Consider the following 21,053-nt stretch of genomic DNA (forward strand, 5'->3'; position numbering starts at 1 on the left):
TCTTTGTTAAAATTTCGCTTGTATTAAAAATAATGTAAATAAAACGATACAATATTTCAAATATTTTTTTTTAACATATCAAAATACTTACAGCTTATTTTATATAGATACATGATATTGAATTATAACTAGTGTCCGACCGAAGCTTCGGCTTCGGCTTCGGCTTCGGCCACCTTCGGCCAAAAAATCCACCTTCGGCGAAACATTCGGCTTCGGCCCAAAATCCGGCCGAAGCCGAAGGTTCCGCCGAAGGTCCGAGCGACCGTCGAGATTGAACGAACTGTTATGAAAGTCATGAGGCGGCGGGGAGTCACTGTCAAAATATCACATTGCTGATTGCATGCATCAAAACAAGTCCGTACGTGTATTTAAACGAGTGTTTTTGTAAGAAGTCAAATCATTATTTTTACCAGTAGGTAAATCACAAACTTTTATCTATACATATAATAAAACAGTAAAAATATTTTGTCTGTACATTTAGTATTTTCGACTGAAATGGATAGAGGGACAATTAGAATGAATAATAGAAAGCAAAAATATTTTTTTTTAATTTCTTGTCTGTCTGTCTGTATGTATGATCACGATTATCTCCGAAAGTACTAAACCGATTTACTTCAAACTTTCACCAATTGCTTTGTTTTAACTCAGAATAACATTTAAAGTTTGTTTCATCAAAATCGGTTCACAAAAAAAAAGTTATCGACATTTGAATTAACTCAAGGTATCAGTATGCCGGCAAATAAGTTACGAAATTAAAAATTCAAAGTCATTTATCATTATACGACGGCATTATACCTATAACATATAAATATAAGTGAAAGGCGACTAAGGGATGGGCTTACAAACTTGGGATTCTTTTTTAGGCGATGGGCGAGCAACCTATCACTTTTTGAATCTCAATTCTATCATTAAGTCAAATAGCTGAACGTGGCCATTCAGTCTTTTCAAGTCTGTTGGCTCTGTCTACCCCGCAAGGGATAAAGACGTGACCATATGTATGTAGTCTACTTTAATTTCGACACCAACGCAACGGCTTCGATGGTCCAGTGGTTAGCCCGTGAGACTGTGAAGTTGGCGGTCCAAGTTCGAATCCCAACAATTACAAGATATTTTTTATTATTAAAAATATATTTTTTTTGTATTGTTTGAGTATTTTATGTAAAAAAACTGAAAATCAAAATACTACATATAATAAAACGGTAAAAATATTTTTTCTGTACATTTAATATTTTGACTGAAACGGATAGAGAATTTTTTTTTTACATTTTTTGTCTGTCTGTATCTGACTGTATGATTAAAATTCAACTCGAAATTTACGCGGACGAAGTCGCGGGCAACAGCTAGTTTATCTCTTAACCAACCACCTCTATGATATATCATCAACTTCTATATGAGACAGTCAATATATAAACCTTCAATATTGAGGTTTTGAAATGATTTTAATATTAATTGTAGCTTGTAGACAATATTGAACAAAATTAATTACTGAGTGCTGAGAGAATATAAACCTTCGGCTTCGGCTTCGGCTTCGGCCGAAGGTTGTGGCGATAGCCGATTAATCGGCTTCGGCTTCGGCTTCGGCCAAAAATAGACCTTCGGTCGGACACTAATTATAACACTTCAGAGGTATTATGGCAACAGATATTAACAAGATATAGTAAAAACTTGACCAGAAATATAGCTGACCTGTCAATGAAGGCGCTTGTTCAGCATTTCTTAAAGCATCTTTTTCCTCATGACGTTAGTCCCGTTCACATCCTCACACCACCCTGGAAAGGAGCCCGGGGTATAGGCCTTTGACCATGGATCATGCATAGGGTGAGTCAGGTTTTTACACGAAGGGATTCTTATCTGACCCTCTGCAGGGGAACCTAACCCGTGTTGGATAATGATTACACACATTCAGTTGCCTGATACAGCAGTAGGTTTTCTTACGATGTTTTTTCCCCTTATCTTAAGAGCATCGGTTAGTATTTAAACTAAAGTGAATAAACCTTGAAAATTGACATTGGTACATGGCCGAGGTGGGATTCGAACCAGTGGTTTTTTGCGAATCTTTCATTTGAACCGGGCACCTTACCGATTCGACCACTGACGCTCTTTCTTAAAGCACCAAATAGTTATATCACATTAGAGTAAAAGTGAGGTGATAACACAATAGTATATTTTTGTCAAATATAAACCCGACTTGTTTTAGAAAATGGGCCTGATATATTCCTGGTCAAGCTTCTTAATCAAATGATGTATTACTATAATAAGAAGCAAGGACCACCTGAGGGACAATTCACGTGCGCTGCAAGAACTTATCTTCCCTCTCTTTCTATCATAAGGCTAACCGCAAAGTTAAAAAGAGGTGGCAGAAGATATTTGCCTTACATAGATACATTTGTGAATAACCCCTCTGAAACGTGGTAACCGAAGCTTCAAACATAATTGGTATTACTAACAGATTAAATCTTCATGTTTCCATACTAATATTATAAATGCATAAACAAGTTTGTACGTTATGTTATCTGTAAGCAAAATCGACTGAATTAAACAGCAAAATACCACATAATTATGCTACAATACGCGAATACATTTAGCGAAGCCACGAGAAGTATATACCTAGCTACTTTATCCAAAATAATAAAACGACAATTTTTTTCGACGTTTGGTAATAAGTTCGCTTTTATAATTTTAGTATGGATGAATTGCTTTATCTTTTTATCATTCTTCTTTCCACTAAGTACTTAAGTACTCATATTTGAATCACAGCATCGTAACAATTGGCAGTGAAAACTCCCCTTCTTAATAAAAGTCAAAACATAGATCTAATGATCTAGATCTCGCATTATTTAACAAAAAACTCTTATTTTATATTTTCTGTAAACGATTCTACCTAGATCAATTAAAACATTCAAGTCATATCAAGCGACTGTTATCAAAGAATCTTATTCATGTCACTTTAAATTATGACTTTATGTCAGGCCATAATTTGACCGAGTTGCAAAAAGCACGAGTAATTAAACAAGGTTTTAAAGGAGCTATTTTTAGACTTGTCTTTGTGAAGTTAAAACAATATTCATATGTGTCGGCATATCTAACGCATTCGATTATCATTTATTAAATTAATTTCTAATTCAAGTATTATCTGACCGCGCTTTCAAATTCTCTTCGCAAGTTTTCTCTGTTAAAAACGGTCTTCGATTTGGTTCATGATTCCTGTTGGTAAATAAAAAAGTTAAAAGAGAATAAAGAAAAACATTCATCATTTATACATCTATTCAGAGTAGAGACTAGGTAAATGCCTGTTAGTAACAGTAAGTACAGGTTTATCATTAAATAATCCATGTACAATCTGAGCAGATTACAAACTGACCACCTAAGCGCCTGCCTATATAAACCATTGTCTTTGAATTATTATACTATAGTTTTTGTAAACTATTTATTTGGTATCTGGCCCCGAATGTAATACATTATAAAGGGTTAGACCGTTGTACTGCCAACCCCGAAATAAAATGTTTCCCACGGTATTTGAACCCAACATCTCTGAACCAATAAACACCCAGACTACATCACGGAAACAGTTTATGTATAACAATATGGATTAATGGTGGGCGAATCTATTTCTGTAGTTCCCATGTAATTCAGATACAAAAAGACTAATATTTTAATGGTGTACATCCCTTTATGTAGCGTAATTGATATCACAAAAAGCCAATCAGACTTGTAACAGGAACCATTAAATAAATTCAATTTATCAATCAAATGAAGTTATAATGTTGTGTAGATCTTCTTTAAATTTTAACTTTCGAGTCTTAATTGAAATTGTATGTCATACAAGTACATATACGTATAAGTTGGATGAATTTGTATAAAAAAATTGGAATATCGCATCTATGGTATGTACGCGGCTTTTATCTGAGTTGCATAACGGGTAACAAATCAAACACTACAAATCCATTAAAAAATCCACTAAATATTATGTACGAGTAGTCTTAAAACGCATAATATTGTGAGCGTAGGAACGAAATGTTACAGTTATTATATTACAACAAGCTCTATTTATTTACTGATAAGCGGTACTGTATTTATAATGTATTATGAATTATACTAGAAAATTTACTCAAAATCTGAACACATTAATACGGAAGGCACATTAAAAAAACTCATTAAATTATAAATACATTTGCTAAACTATAATTTGTTTAAAATTTCACATTTACTTTACAGTATTCGCTTGATTTTTACAGATATTAAATAATACTAGACTACAATTAAATTACAGCCAAAAAAAAATGTATACAATTTCGACTCTGTAAATAGCGAGTATAACCGCTCAAGAGCATAAGAATTCTATAATTGTTATTGTAATTTTTTTTACAAATATAGTCTTGAGCGATCGCATTACTTTTGTTTCGCGCACTACTACAAAACAACTAAATGACTAGTGCGCGGCTAGCCTTAATTTTATGTTGGCACAAACATTGGTCACCAATCACAAATGCTACATCAGATATGTTCTACCTACTGTCGTTAGAGAAATTCTATTCAAATATGTACAAAAATGTTTTGGGATCCGAGATTGTAGACGAATCCGTTTCTTTTTATATTTATACTTATGATACCGAATGATACTGCTTGACGTCAATAAGTGACACCTATATGACTATCACTTATTACATAGTATTAAAGCAGACGTTTCACGCTGTCAATTCCTGTATGCTTAAATTTTCAAAACTACCCAACGTATTTTATGTTCTTTGAATAGATAGTGATTCAAGAGGAAGGTTTATATGTACCTATATTACGAACCCAAAGCCGATCGCTCAATAAAGTAATTGCATTTATTTACTAAATAGTTTAAACAGAATTTCTCCAACACCATCACCATCAAACTACAACGAGCGAACCATAGAATTCGGAATAATATAAGACTATAGAAGTGGTAAGTACTGGTGAATGTACTCGCAACTGATGGTTGAGACAGCATTAGATTTTGCATCTCCATTCTGAGATTTATTTGAGACCCATACGTCTGCTCATAAAACAGCGTGAGATACAAGACCATATCCTACCTATAGTTCTAAGATATTACATTATTAGTACATTCATAAAGTTTTATGTATAATATGGCATTTCTAGCCCTTTTTTCTCTCATATGTCCGTGGTCCCAGCTGCAGTCTCCGTCAAGCTATTTGGGACCTGGGGTCCGCTTTCATACACATTCTTCTTCTTTCTTCCACTTTCTTCTGTTCTCAGCGTTCAGTTATAAGACCATTGGCACGCATATTTTTACGGCCTGCCCCTACAACCTAGGCCCGCGGCTCACGGCTCTGTTACATTTTGTTTGCTATGACACGGGTAATATGGAATTTCTATCGTCTTATTCTATTCCGATTTCTACGAACTAAAATGTGAATACTCTATATACCTAACTCAGCTTTACCGGCTGGTGATATACTTGGGCTCCATGTGTCCTGTGTCGCTGAGGGCCCGAAGGATGACGTTCCCGTTGGGCAGTATGGACACCCAGGTTATGGAGCCGTGGTTCAGGGATATCCGAAGCCACGCCTCCGGTGGGAATTGGAGGGCTCTGGAGAAGATAATTCATAAATATTAAAGTACACGTAACAACATTTTTGTATTAATTTTTTGTGTGTAATAGCTGCTGCTATATCAAAATTTGTTAAGTGCCTTGTTTGTGAAGAAATGGGTAAGTTAAGATTATTTTCAGTTGCGGTCTTTCAAGGATTGATTACCTGTGATTTGTTTGTGATAATGAACCAATAGCATACAACGGAGGAACTGCAGTCTGACCTCCAGGAGCTTGTATAATTTTGATCATAAATTAAAGAAAGTTCTAAATATTTAACCAAAGAAGAGAAAAGTTCAATAGAGGTTAAAAATGGGAAAATTACCTGAAAATTTTCGCTTTCTAACTGGTAGAAAGAGATGGAGGGCACCTTAACAATGTTGCCCTTTCTAATTTGCGTACTTAATTTAAGACAGAAGCTTATTCGAGATAATTTTCGTTCTGGTATTTCCGAACATGAGTTCGATACTTTTACTGTGGAATGTTATCTACATAGGTCTACCTATAAAAAAAAATCTTTGAACATTAAAGTAGTGCCGTGTGGTTCCCGGCACCAATACAAAAAAGAATAGGACCACTCCATCTCTTTCCCATGGATGTCGTAAAAGCCGACTAAGGGGTAGGCTTATGAACTTGGGATTCTTCTTTTAGGCGATAGGTTAGCAACCTGTCACTATTTGAATCTCAATCCTATCTAAAAGCCAAATACCTGAACGTGGCCTATCAGTCTTTACAAGGCTGTAGGCTCTGTCTACCCCGCAAGGGATGTAGACGTCATTATATGTATGTATGTAGCTGAACGTGGCCATTCAGTCTTTTCAAGACTGTTGGCTCTGTCTACCCCGCAAGGGATATAGACGTGACCATATGTATGTGTATGTAAAGTAATACTCACTTGCACACAAAGAATCTTATTACGTTCGCGTGACACACCAGCAGCGTGTAGGAATCGGCGACCTGGTCCGGCGGCGCGCGGTAGAAGTAGCGGCGGAAGGCGGCCTCGATCCGAGCACTGTCCTGGAAGAACTGCTACACGGTGCCAAACCATACTGCATTACTATGCTGGCCAGTATTGCGTTCTTAATTCAAATGCCGTTCGGAAATTGGGAGTTTTAGCAGATTTATTAAAAGTTAAAAAGAAAACTCCTAACCAACAAATTGTTTCTAGTGAAATTTCTTAAGGTATACCCGAGGGAGGAAATTGAAAAAGGCATATCTAAAATAAAAGATATATTTAGTAAACAGGTATCTCTTTCTACTATAAATCAAAATCGGTCTATCTTCATATAATAAATGGCTAGAAAAATCGACTACATTACGTGATTGAGTTAGAAGGTTCTGCTACAATGGCGCCATCTGTGCTAATAACAAGTGGCAAAAACATTTGTTTTCATGGATACTCATGGTATACTCAGTAGCCGGTGTTACTTGGAAGCTTACCAACTATCTTATTACAGTTGCCACTCCAATGTATGTAATGTATAAATAAAAACAAACCCACTTTTGTATTATAGTAACAATTAGGTATTAACTCAACAATCACGGTCACTGATAAAGAGATGATACATGCATAAAATGTATTTAGCACAGCAGACTATTAGTTACAATGGAAGAATGCAATACTGGACAGCACAAATACAAAATGGTATGAATTATTTTAATGACCAGCATACCCTTTCATTAGTGGTTAGTAGAAGTGTATACGAGCTGAAACTCAAAGCGATGAGTATGATTATGGTACAGTACACGGCATGAAAATGTCCAACTTGGAAAAAACACTTACTTATGCAAGCCTCGAAAACAATTACTATGCAAACCACTGATCCAAATACAGGGAGAAAGATTTAATGTACTCTTTCCGTAGAAAAGCCATAGAGGAATATAGAATAAATTTGAATAATTTTGCATTAGATTAATTTGTAAGAGATGGAAAGAGAAAACACTAGATGTCTTTATTTCATTCTGATATTTTTTGAGGTGATTTTCCAGGTTGGTAGTATTTTCATAAAACCTATTGGTATGCAAAATGGTAACCTAACAAAACTGGTGTCATATTTTTATTTAAGGCTTATTTACACAGTAGCTTCTGAAAAATTTTGAAACACTTTTTCGGGATGATTTAAAGTAACTAGCGTCATGATATAGGCTGTTAAAATGTAGTGTCCGACCGAAGCTTCGGCTTCGGCTTCGGCTTCGGCCACCTTCGGCCAAAAAATCCACCTTCGGCGAAACATTCGGCTTCGGCCCAAAATCCGGCCGAAGCCGAAGGTTTCGCCGAAGGTCCGAGCGACCGTCGAGATTGAACGAACTGTTACGAAAGTCATGATGCGGCGTAGTCCAAGATCCCAGAGCCGTAAGACACAACTTATTTTCTAAAGAATGGATCTTTCGATTCTCAGTAGTCTTTCATGTACTTTTAATACCTGCATGTTTGTGAGACTTGCCCGGTGACACCTGCGCAGGTACCAGGCGAGAAAGGTAACTAAAAATCACAGTTACTTAACTTAAATTTTTATGACTGATTTTTATATATATTTTATAGAATATTACTCTGAAGTCATATCAGAGAAGTCAGACGCTTTCCATGCGCCAAAACTTTTGTCAGACGCTTTAAAGCTCTATAAAAAAAAAATTAACTTAATTTATTTTTAAATGTCTGACTTTTATATATGTTATTCAGATAACTATTACTAAGTTGTATTAAATCAGTCAGACAGTTTGTAATGACCAAACACCCCTTAAACACAAGAATTACTCAGCCTCGAGTATGAGCGCGATAGCACAATGCGCATGCGCGTCAGAGTAAAATATCTAATATTTGAAAAGTACTTACTGTTTTCAATTTCATATTTTTGCATATCTATTCAAATACGATGAAATTTATAATTAAAATAATAATTAATCATTTTTAAAATAATATAATATATTGCATACTAGCTGTTGCCCGCGACGTCGTCCGCGTAAAGTTCGAGTTGAATCTTAATCATACAGTCTGATACAGACAGACAGACAAAAAATGTAAAAAAAAATTCTCTATTTGTTTCAGTCAAAATATTAAATGTACAGACAAAATATTTTTACCGTATGATTACATGTAATATTTTGATTTTCAGTTTTTTTTAATAAATACTCAAACAACACAAAAAAATAAACATTTTTAATAAAAATTAATATATACATATCTTGTTATTGTTGGGACTCGAACTCGGACCGCCAACTTCACAGTCTCACGCGCTAACCACTGGACCATTGAAGCCGTTGGGGTGGTATCGAAATTAAAGTAGACTACATACATATGGTCACGTCTATATCCCTTGCGGGGTAGACAGAGCCAACAGTCTTGAAAAGACTAAATGGCCACGTTCAGCTATTTGGCTTAATGATAGAATTGAGATTCAAATAGTGATGTGAGGTTGCTCGCCCATCGCCTAAAAAAGAATCCCAAGTTTGTAAGCCTATTTGTAAGGCCTTAGTCGCCTTTCACTTATATTTATATGTTATAGGTTTACTATTACTATACTATTTTTTAATTGTTTATGATTTTATTTTTACGGAAAATTCTGCCAGCAACGACAATCTAACTGATGATGAGGACGATGACTTGAGTGGACAGTATAGAGATTTAATAAATGATGAAAATTCAAATGATTATTTTGATGATGAAGATGATAAAGAGACAATAAAATAATTATTCAATTGATTAATCATAATTAATTATTTTTTTATTGAAATTATTATAATAGATATATTTTTTTAAATAAAATAAAAATCATTCTTTTTGAAAGGCTATTGCTACAAAAAAATTCATTTTCCCCTATTTATATGCAATATATTATATTATTTTAAAAATGATTAATTATTATTTTAATTATAAATTTCATCGTATTTGAATAGATATGCAAAAATATTAAATTGAAAACTGTAAGTACTTTTCAAATATTAGATATTTTACTCTGACGCGCATGCGCATTGTGCTATCGCGCTCATACTCGAGGCCGAGTAATTCTTGTATTTAAGGGGTGTTTGGTCATTACAAACTGTCTGACTGATTTAATACAACTTTGTAATAGTTATCTGAATAACATATATAAAAGTCAGACATTTAAAAATAAATTAAGTTAATTTTTTTTTATAAAGCTTTAAAGCGTCTGACAAAAGTTTTGGCGCATGGAAAGCGTCTGACTTCTCTGATATGACTTCAGAGTAATATTCTATAAAATATATATAAAAATCAGTCATAAAAATTTAAGTTAAGTAACTGTGATTTTTAGTTACCTTTCTCGCCTGGTACCTGCGCAGGTGTCACCGGGCAAGTCTCACAAACATGCAGGTATTAAAAGTACATGAAAGACTACTGAGAATCGAAAGATCCATTCTTTAGAAAATAAGTTGTGTCTTACGGCTCTGGGATCTTGCTCTAGCGGGGAGTCACTGTCAAAATATCACATTGCTGATTGCATGCATCAAGTCCGTACGTGTATTGAAACGAGTGTTTTTGTAAGAAATCAAATCATTATTTTTACCAGTAGGTAAATCACAAACTTTTATCTATACATATAATACATACATACATACATAAACTCACGCCTCTTTCCCGGAGGGGTAGGCAGAGACTACCTCTTTCCACTTGCCACGATCCCTGCATACTTCCTTTGCTTCATCCACATTCATAACTCTCCTCATGCAAGCTCGGCGGTTTCGGGCACTTTTGACCTGACCCTTCACCAGGACATCCTTAATTTGATCAAGATATGTTCGTCTAGGTCTTCCCAGCCCGACCTTTCCCTCCACACTCTCCTTGTATATCTGCTTAGTCAACCTGTTTTCATTCATCCTCTCCACATGACCGAACCATCTCAACATACCCTTTTCTATTCCTGTAACTACATCTTCTTTCACATCACAACACTCCCTTATCACGCTGTTCCTTATCCGGTCACTCAATTTCACACCCAACATACTCCTTAACGCTCTCATTTCCACTGCATTTATTCTGCTTTCGTGCTTCTTTTGCCATACCCAACTTTCACTCCCATACATTAATGTCGGGACCAACACGCCCCTGTGCACAGCCAGTCGGGCCTTTTTGGATAGTTTCTGACTGCTCATAAAGGCATGCAAAGCTCCATTCACCATGTTCCCCGCGTTCACTCTCCTTTCAATATCACTATCACACTTGCCATCTGATGTAAACTTTGATCCTAGATATACAAACTCTTTCACTTGCTCAACTTTTTCTCCTCCAATCAAAATATTACATGCTGTCATTTCTTTCTCCATTTCAAAAACCAGTGTTTTAGTTTTACTTACGTTCACTTTCATTCCTTTCTCTTTTAAAGCTTCATGCATACAGTTTACCATCTCCTGTAACTCCTCCGCTGATGACGCCAGTATAACCTGATCGTCGGCATAGAGCAGACATTTGACGAGTAATTCATTCATCCTTAATCCACTTTCAGACTCTTTCAAATCTGTCAAACAACTATCCATAAATAGGTTGAACAGCCACGGTGACGCAACACATCCCTGCCTAACACCTTTCTCAATCTTAAACCACTCAGTGTGCGCTCCGTTTATCCTGACACAAGCACTCGAATCCTCATATAAGGAATTCAGTGCTCGTATCAAGAGACTGCTCACCCCATGCATAGAAAGTGCTGACCACAATTCATTCCTCTCAACTCTGTCATAGGCCTTTTCCAAATCCACGAAAGTGCAATAGACTTTTTGACTCTTGGCCAAAAACTTTTCGGCTATGCACCGCAAAGAAAAGACCTGATCAGCACATCCCATTCCCTTTCGAAATCCCGCTTGAGCATCCCATATTTTGTCATCAGTACATATAATAAAACAGTAAAAATATTTTGTCTGTAGGTACATTTAGTATTTTCGACTGAAATGGATAGAGGGACACTTAGAATGAATAATAGAAAGCAAAAATATTTTTTTTTTAATTTCTTGTCTGTCTGTCTGTATGTATGATCACGATTATCTCCGAAAGTACTAAACCGATTTACTTCAAACTTTCACCAATTGCTTTGTTTTAACTCAGAATAACATTTAAAGTTTGTTTCATCAAAATCGGTTCACAAAAAAAAAGTTATCGACATTTGAATGAACTCAAGGCATCAGTATGCCTGCAAATAAGTTGCGAAATTAAAAATTCAAAGTCATTTATCATTATACGACGGCATTATACCTATAACATATATATATAAGTGAAAGGCGACTAAGGGATGGGCTTACAAACTTGGGATTCTTTTTTAGGCGATGGGCGAGCAACCTATCACTTTTTGAATCTCAATTCTATCATTAAGTCAAATAGCTGAACGTGGCCATTCAGACTTTTCAAGTCTGTTGGCTCTGTCTACCCCGCAAGGGATAAAGACGTGACCATATGTATGTAGTCTACTTTAATTTCTACACCAACGCAACGGCTTCGATGGTCCAGTGGTTAGCCCGTGAGACTGTGAAGTTGGCGGTCCAAGTTCGAATCCCAACAATTACAAGATATTTTTTATTATTAATAGTGTCCGACCGAAGGTCTATTTTTGGCCGAAGCCGAAGCCGAAGCCGATTAATCGGCTCTCGCCACAACCTTCGGCCGAAGCCGAAGCCGAAGCCGAAGGTTTATATTCTCTCAGCACTCAGTAATTAATTTTGTTCAATATTGTCTACAAGCTACAATTAATATTAAAATTATTTCAAAACCTCAATATTGAAGGTTTATATATTGACTGTCTCATATAAAAGTTGATATATCATAGAGATGGTTGGTTTAGAGATAAATAAAAGTTAACCAGAGAGCTGACTAGGATCAGATGCCAGGATGGTAGCGTTGTGAAAGGAGAAGAATGTGTGCTAAAGATATGGAAGGACTATTTTGAGAGTTTATTTAAAAAAAATAAGAAAGAGTTCTGCTATAGCGAAGAAAAAGAGAATGAGATGGAAGGCGAAATTGAAATGTTCTAAATTGTGGAAGCACTTAAGAGTATGAAAGCGGGTAAGGCTGCTGGGTATGATAGAGTGTCGGTCGAGATACTAAAAGCAGGAAAAGGCGTCGTAGCTAGACAGTTGTACTGCCTTTTCAATTTGTGTTGGAGAAGCGGCCGAGTACCAAAAGATTGGTGTAAGGCGGTTATCGTGCCACTTTATAAAGGAAAAGGGTCACAACTGGACTGCAAAAATTATCGTGGTATAAGCCTGCTTAGCGTTGTCGGCAAATTGTATGCTAAGGTATTGATTCAAAAAAGAATAGGACCACTCCATCTCTTTCCCATGGATGTCGTAAAAGGCGACTAAGGGATAGGCTTACAAACTTGGGATTCTTTTTTAGGCGATGGGCTAGCAACCTGTCACTAGTTGAATCTCAATTCTATCGTTAAGCCAAATAGCTGAACGTGGCCATTCAGTCTTTTCAAGACTGTTGGCTCTGTCTACCCCGCAAGGGATATAGACGTGACGGTATGTATGTATGTATGTAGGTATTGATTAATAGAGTCAGGAATGAAACTGATGACAAAATATGGGATGCTCAAGCGGGATTTCGAAAGGGAATGGGATGTACTGATCAGGTCTTTTCTTTGCGGTGCATAGCCGAAAAGTTTTTGGCCAAGAGTCAAAAAGTCTACTGCACGTTCGTGGATTTGGAAAAGGCCTATGACAGAGTTGAGAGGATTGAATTGTGGTCAGCACTTTCTATGCATGGGGTGAGCAGTCTCTTAATACGAGCACTGAAATCCTTATATGAGGATTAGAGTGCTTGTGTCAGGATAAACGGAGCGCACACTGAGTGGTTTAAGATTGAGAAAGGCGTTAGGCAAGGATGTGTTGCGTCACCGTGGCTGTTCAACCTATTTATGGATATTTGTTTGACAGATTTGAAAGAGTCTGAAAGTGGATTAAGGATGAATGAGTTACTCGTCAAATGTTTGCTCAGCGGAGGAGTTACAGGAGATGGTAAACTGTATGCATGAAGCTTTAAAAGAGAAAGGAATGAAAGTGAACGTAAGTAAAACTAAAACACTGGTTTTTGAAATGGAGAAAGAAATGACAGCATGTAATATTTTGATTGGAGGAGAAAAAGTTGAGCAAGTGAAAGAGTTTGTTTATCTAGGATCAAAGTTTACATCAGATGGCAAGTGTGATAGTGATATTGAAAGGAGAGTGAACGCGGGGAACATGGTGAATGGAGCTTTGCATGCCTTTATGCGCAGTCAGAAACTATCCAAAAAGGCTCGACTGGCTGTGCACAGGGGCGTGTTGGTCCTGTATGGGAGTGAAAGTTGGGTATGGCAAAAGAAGCATGAACAGAATAAGTGCAGTGGAAATGAGAGCGTTAAGGAGTATGATGGGTGTGAAATTCAGTGACAGGATAAGGAACAGCGTGATAAGGGAATGTTGTGATGTGAAAGAAGATGTAGTTACAGGAATAGAAAAGGGTATGTTAAGATGGTTCGGTCATGTGGAGAGGATGAATGAAAGCAGGTTGACTAAGCCGATATACAAGGAGAGTGTGGAGGGAAAGGTCGGAGTGGGAAGACCTAGACGAACGTATCTTGATCAAATTAAGGACGTCCTGGTTAAGGGTCAGGTCAAAAGTACCCGAAACCGCCGAGCTTGTATCAAGAGAGTTATGAATGTGGATGAAGCGAAGGAAGTATGCAGAGATCGTGGCAAGTGGAAAGAGGTAGTCTCTGCCTACCCCTCCGGGAAAGAGGCGTGATTTTGTGTATGTATGTATAAAAGTTTGATTTTGTGATTTACCTACTGGTAAAAAATAATGATTTGATTTCTTAATTATGTAATTGAATTACAGTAATTCACAAATTACAATTAGACCAATCAGTCTTTGTTTTACTCGACTAGACCAAAACTAGACTAATAAATAAAATAAACAAACACTAACTTCTTACTAAATAATTAATTGTTGGAGTGTTTTGTTTGAATGTGATAAACACAAATTCAAAACAAAACACTCGTTTAAATACACGTACGGACTTGTTTTGATGCATGCAATCAGCAATGTGATATTTTGACAGTGACTCCCCGCCGCCTCATGACTTTCGTAACAGTTCGTTCAATCTCGACGGTCGCTCGGACCTTCGGCGAAACCTTCGGCTTCGGTCGGGTTTTGGGCCGAAGCCGAATGCTTCGCCGAAGGTGGATTTTTTGGCCGAAGGTGGCCGAAGCCGAAGCCGAAGCCGAAGCTTCGGTCGGACACTAATTATTAAAAATATATTTTTTTTGTATTGTTTGAGTATTTTATGTAAAAAAACTGAAAATCAAAATACTACATACAATAAAACGGTAAAAATATTTTTTCTGTACATTTAATATTTTGACTGAAACGGATAGAGAATTTTTTTTTTACATTTTTTGTCTGTCTGTATCTGACTGTATGATTAAAATTCAACTCGAAATTTACGCGGACGAAGTCGCGGGCAACAGCTAGTTTATCTCTAAACCAACCACCTCTATGATATATCATCAACTTCTATATGAGACAGTCAATATATAAACCTTCAATATTGAGGTTTTGAAATGATTTTAATATTAATTGTAGCTTGTAGACAATATTGAACAAAATTAAGTACTGAGTGCTGAGAGAATATAAACCTTCGGCTTCGGCTTCGGCTTCGGCCGAAGGTTGTGGCGATAGCCGATTAATCGGCTTCGGCTTCGGCTTCGGCCAAAAATAGACCTTCGGTCGGACACTATTAAAATGTTAGAATTTTATAGTATGATTGACTATCGTTAGAGGGATTATCGTCACGCCATGAAGTCTTAAATATAAATAAATAACTTGTTAGTAAGCCCTGTTTATAACCAGAATTACATGGAATGGAAGCAAAATCTACCTACAATATAGTTAACTAAAAACATGTATTCTCAAAAATGTCTTATATAAATTCTAATGAAGTAGGTATTCGAATCGCAATTCCATCGTTAAGCCATTCGGCTGAACGCGGACTTTCGGTCTTTTCAAGACTGATGGCTCTGTCAACCCTACAAGCGATATCGCCGTGACTATATGTATGTATCAATAGAAGTAGGTATTTCTACAGCTTTAATTTAATATAAAATTTGTTACACACTATCAAACAAAATGATTACAATAATAAAGGGTTTGTATAAATTTTCCAAATACTTACTTTCGCCTCCGGCCGCCAATGCCCCACGGGGGGTTCAGGGGGGACCGGAGCCCCCTCCTCTATCAACTGGCAGTCTTTGACCTCTATGTTCTTGTCTAAGTGTTTGGCGATGATGGCAGCGGTCTCCTGCGCCCTCGTCATCGTGGACCGCACCAGTAAGTCCCATTTGATGTCTAGGCACGCTAACCTCTGGCCTGTAAGGTCTGCTTGCTTTCTACCTGAAATGATTAGGTTTTATTTATAGTGGCAATACTATTGGAATTTTTTGTAAGTAATTTTCTAAACTGATTGACACGAAAAAACTATACATTTCTCTTGTAAATTACATTAAGCTGTTTAATCATTTTATATCTGATTCCAAATGGATGTAAGTAATCCCAGTGGCTAGGTTCAGATAAATTTACCTAAAAGTATCTATTCAGTTCTTGAGTTTTTCAAAATTAACTTACCAATAATACATTCAACATTAAATTCATTCAAAGACTGACACACCTGTTTAAATAAAAAATTCAAACAGATATTTAAATAATTACTTTTTTGTTTGCAGTTTGACTACAATGTCTGACAAATATTAATAGGGATTTAATTATATTAAATAACAAAAACAACATACTTATTATTTTCTTTTGATATATTTACTTATATTAATCTTAATTTTATCCTATAGCTTCTCTAGAAATCTTAGATATAGACTTAAACTAATCATGATGGACAAAAACAAAGTTTTGCTTAGGTGACCGAGACTTTGACCAAAAATATATCGGGTCTTTATCCTATAAAGGGTAGACAGAACAAACTAAGATATAGATAGTTCATAAGCCTTTCTCTTGATTGATATCTATTACACACTACTCTGGAAGCATCTGGCATACACTATGTTTTTCGTTTGCTTACAGACCAGCAAGTGAGCTACTATGAAGAATTCTGTAGGAGTTTGTACATACACTTAAATTATCACATATATATTCCTTGCAGGGTTGACAAAGACTAAAAGGTCACATTGAAATGGAACTGAACACATGGAATTAGTGACAGGATGCTAGCCTATTGCCTACAAGAAGAATCCCAAGTTTAAAAGCCTATCCCTTAGTCGCCTTTCAGACATCCATGGGAAAGTTATGAAGTTGTCCTATTCTGTGTGGTGTGAGGTGTGTGTGATGTGGTCCTTTTCTTTATTGCCAGGAACCACACGGCACTCCTTGGAATGCATAAAATTGTATTCTTACCTAATTCAGTGAGTATTCTTTCTTTATCTGTAGCACCTTCTAAGTTATACTGTCCGTGTCTAATTAGAAAAATATGTCGCACAGCTTTACTCTTCGACTTTTCCAACTGTTCGTTGTAACGGTTCTCATCATCTGGCTTGTTTGCTCTCTCTGGCCTTACAATTGATTCTGGCTCACGACTAAAAAGATAAAATCATAGTTTATCATGTGATGATATTGTTGACTACGTACTTATTAACCCCTGCCTTAAGGAAGAAACTGGTAATGTAATGTGTTAAAATATTACACAAATCTATTATTAGGGTGGATAAATAATATAGATAGATAGATAAAACTCTTTATTGCACCATAAGAGTAAAACATACAAAACAACACAAAGCAGATATAACAGTTTACTGGCTTCCACATGTAGTTTTGCTTGCATACCAAGATTTTTTTATGACATGCATAGATACATATAGTCACATCTATATCCCTTGCAGGGTAGACAGAGTCAACAGTCTTGAAAAGATTACGAGGCCAGTTCAGCTGTATGGCTTTATGATGGAATTGGGATTCAAATAGTGACAGGTAGCAAGCCCATTGCTTACTAGTGGAATCCCAAGTTTATGAGCCTATCCCTTAGTCGCCTTTGACGACATCCATGAAAAAAAAAAAGGTTTGGTTCATTTCTAAAGTTTTGGAAATAACAAAGCACATTTTAAATAATGAATCTCCAAGACTCCAAGAAATATTAGTAGTAAATATGTTACCCTACACAGTCATTTAGTTTTCCTGTGTGTGAAATTTCTAGTTCATAGTAAGGCATTCTTGATAGATCTCATTTTAGAATTTGTAACATAATGTGATATTGATTTATGCTAAGAAATATAACACTGAGATAGTATGACCTACATGATATTTGACCAGAATCACAGACATACTTGATGTAATTGTTGACTTATTACAAGTAGGTCATAACCATCCTGTTTATGAATGGCATTCATTTATTGTCATAGGTACTTTTAAATAAATACTCTCAAATAGTCATCATCATTAGGCAATTAACTAGTTTTACCTATAATTCCCAGAAATTCATACCTAGTAAGGAAGGCATATTTAATGAGAAATATAATTATGAATAATATTGAGAGATATAAATACTTATCACAAAATACACATGGTGTCCTAATTAAGGATATTGCACTTACTGGTCCCAATTCTTCACCCATTTTACGCTGGGAGTGTAATTGGTAGTCCATGAATTAAATACTTCGAATTTCCCCTTTTTCTTGTCACTATTTACATGGTAATATGCTAAACCACCGCCAACAGCACCCAAACTTAATAATGCTAATTTTTGCAAACGTGAAAATGAAGTCATTTTTATTTCTTAAAAATATAGTTTTAACGTATGAATAAGAATAATATGCTGGTATTTGATTTACAAATGAATTTATGTTGTTTTACGATTTCAGTTTAAAAATAACCTCACAAAGAATCCAGTAGCCGAAGGAAAAACATTTGACTGACTTTTGGTGGGTGGCTCAGTGTTACCACACTTAATTAAATATTCCATTATCTTTACCTAAATTTCCACAGAAATAAAAACGAATACGTCCGCCGACCACGTAAGTACGTAACTAGTATCGGTTAATCGGGAAAAAGAAACGCTTCAGAAAGAGAAAGTTAAGTTTTTTTTTCAGTTGCATTTTCGCAGAATCAATCCAATAAAACTTTTACGTAGCCATATCAAAGGAAATATCATCCTTTATGTCTGGAGAACTGCAGCTCCGGCAACGTTGAGTAGGTGCGTTATGAAGTTGTTTTAAAATATTTGCTCATAGAAACTTGACTTCCGTGATTTGGCGTAGGTATCTATCTCTCTACGTTTTTTGAGGTTGCCTTGGTATAGGTGTTATTTGCTCGTAAAAATCCCTTTACCTAGAATAAAATAAATAAACAATGGTCCCGCCCGACAAATATCATTCTTTACATAAGTACATGAAAGTTCCTGAATTTTTGGCCAAAATTCTTAAGTTGGTAAGTTTCTGCTAACTTGTTTGTCAAAACATGAATGACGTTGACAATGACATGTAAAGGTAATTTTTATTTGATAAAGGACATGCATCAAGAGATGAGCCTTAGGGAATTTCAATGAAAAAATCCATGGGTACGAACGTTTTAGTGGTTGACACTAAACACGAGAAGGGGGAAGATGAGCAAGGATAAATAAATTTTGAGGAGTTTCTCAAGGCGGTAGTCGTGGCCAGTTGTATTGATGATTATTCAAACGAAACCCGCAAAAAGAGATCAAATAAGTGATTTTCTAATTGCTTCTGATTCATAATAGATATTGAGCTATTAACTTTCACCAGAACAGTAACATTTGTGTTGTTGTAATACCTATATTTAAAAATGTTGTCACGTATATACTAAGTACCAGTATCTATATCTAGGTACTTACAAACTTAATATTCTTAATACCTCATCCTCATCACCTCTTTGAACAGAAGCCCAGGATGCAACTTTGACTTTTATTCTGGATTGGGTATGGTATATTTTACACGAACTTTCATTCTTCGAAACCATTGCAGGGTACCTAACCCGCATTGTACCTTAAAACTGTTATACCTAGGTTCAGTTATCTGAATGTACGGGAGTCCTAATGAGGTATTCTCTCACTGTAAGAGCATCAGATGTATAAATTTTACATTCATACTTAACTCAATTCCTGTAAAATGGCACGCGCGACGTTTTTATCGCGCGAAAAGCTATCGCTGTTTCGGTTTTTATTATGACGTGAAACGGGACGGCGATAAGTAAGTACGTATTTGAGCGATATAAATGGCTTCGCGCGTGTCATTTTACGGGAGCTGAGTTATGGGACGTAGGACAAATTACGGGGACAAAGAACATTTGAAACTGTGCCTCCACGCGCATCACGTATTTCGATTCGATCACCGAAACTCAAAGACCGTTGACTTCACCACGGAGACGAAGTTACCGAAGACAATAGAAGTTAACAACTGCTTATTTTTGCATATGATTAAAATACATACCGTGTTAAAAAATGTATAGGGCGTAAATATAAGGTACCAACCTATATATATTTTTCAATATGTACGCTAAGGCTGGCTGAAAACTATGTAACAGAAAAGAAGTATGTAATCATATAATCGACGGCCTCTGTGGCGCAGCGGTAGTACGCTTGTCTGTGACACCGGAGGTCCCGGGTTCGAATCCCGGCCAGGGCATAATGAGAAAAGAACTTTCTCTGATTGGCCTGGGTCTTGGATGTTTATCTATATAAGTATTTATTATAAAATATAGTATCGTTGAGTTAGTATCTCGTAACACAAGTCTCGAACTTACTTCGAGGCTAACTCAATCAGTGTAATTTATCCCGTATATATTTATATTTATATATTTATTTATTTATAACTTTGATCACCTTAGATCATATTCTTTGTGTAGGTAGTTATAATTAAATACCTTTTTAAATAAATGTCTTATCGATTGTCTGCCAAATTACTTACTAGTTATGTTGTAACTAGGTAGGTATATGGTAGGTACCTAAGTGTTCCCAGAAAAGCAACTTCTCTAAAAATAACATGCCACTGTTATAATGGACAATACGACAAAATAAGTAGGTGAATATCTATAAAATTAAATAAAGCTTTTGTAGGTACTTATAGATTATATCCTGTAGACTCCCGGAAAAATAATTAAAATTTTAGTCCTGTCTGATACGCTTTCACATCCAACGACTGGATCAATTTTGATGAAATTTTGATTATAGTGTTCAACTACCCTAACTTTCATAACATAAAAGTCGTTGAATGACGATGACGAAACATCAGCGCTAAGAGTGTATGTCATGACCCGCGTTCTAAAAACTGTTATGGAAATTAAAAATTCAAATAACAGAATGTTAGTTAAGCAGGATAATGGATTTTTTTCTCTTCTCCACTTAAAATACAAATTTTGTTTGTCATTTGTGTCTCGGTCTGCTTAGTGTCAACAGTCTCTGGAGAAGGACTTTGTTCATGTAAGTACTTGCCTATGTTGATTGAGTTATGGAGGGAAAATTCCAAAACGCCTCTTTAAACATTT

The 21,053-nt window shown here is 36.0% G+C and overlaps 1 protein-coding gene across 2 annotated transcripts; it reads right to left on the minus strand.

The window, feature by feature from the left end:
- Positions 1-52: 52 nt before the first annotated feature.
- On the minus strand, positions 53-18,599 carry LOC106130014 (serine/threonine-protein phosphatase Pgam5, mitochondrial). Of its 2 annotated transcripts, XM_013328760.2 has the most exons (6): positions 18,149-18,588; positions 16,959-17,137; positions 15,733-15,950; positions 6,474-6,607; positions 5,417-5,578; positions 53-3,204 (listed from the first exon to the last, which is right to left on the minus strand). In XM_013328760.2, the coding sequence occupies exons 1-5, from the start codon at positions 18,319-18,321 to the stop codon at positions 5,428-5,430; spliced, it is 855 nt and encodes a 284-aa protein (XP_013184214.2). In that variant the 5' UTR covers positions 18,322-18,588; the 3' UTR covers positions 53-3,204; positions 5,417-5,427. The 2 variants fall into 2 exon arrangements, with proteins under 2 accessions (XP_013184214.2, XP_013184215.2); XM_013328761.2 differs by having other exon boundaries at positions 53-5,578; positions 6,474-6,604; positions 18,149-18,599.
- Positions 18,600-21,053: the final 2,454 nt, after the last annotated feature.

Source organism: Amyelois transitella, chromosome 22 (genome assembly GCF_032362555.1).
Source record: "Amyelois transitella isolate CPQ chromosome 22, ilAmyTran1.1, whole genome shotgun sequence".
Lineage (NCBI taxonomy): Eukaryota > Metazoa > Arthropoda > Insecta > Lepidoptera > Pyralidae > Amyelois > Amyelois transitella.

Coding starts and splice junctions, on each gene's coding strand:
- LOC106130014 (XM_013328760.2), bottom strand. CDS start 18,321: ATGACTTCATTTTCACGTTTGCAAAAATTAGCATTATTAAGTTTGGGT. Junction 17,138..18,148: donor TGGGTGAAGAATTGGGACCA/GTAAGTGCAATA, acceptor TTATCTTTTTAG/TCGTGAGCCAGAATCAATTG. Junction 15,951..16,958: donor AAGAATACTCACTGAATTAG/GTAAGAATACAA, acceptor TAATCATTTCAG/GTAGAAAGCAAGCAGACCTT.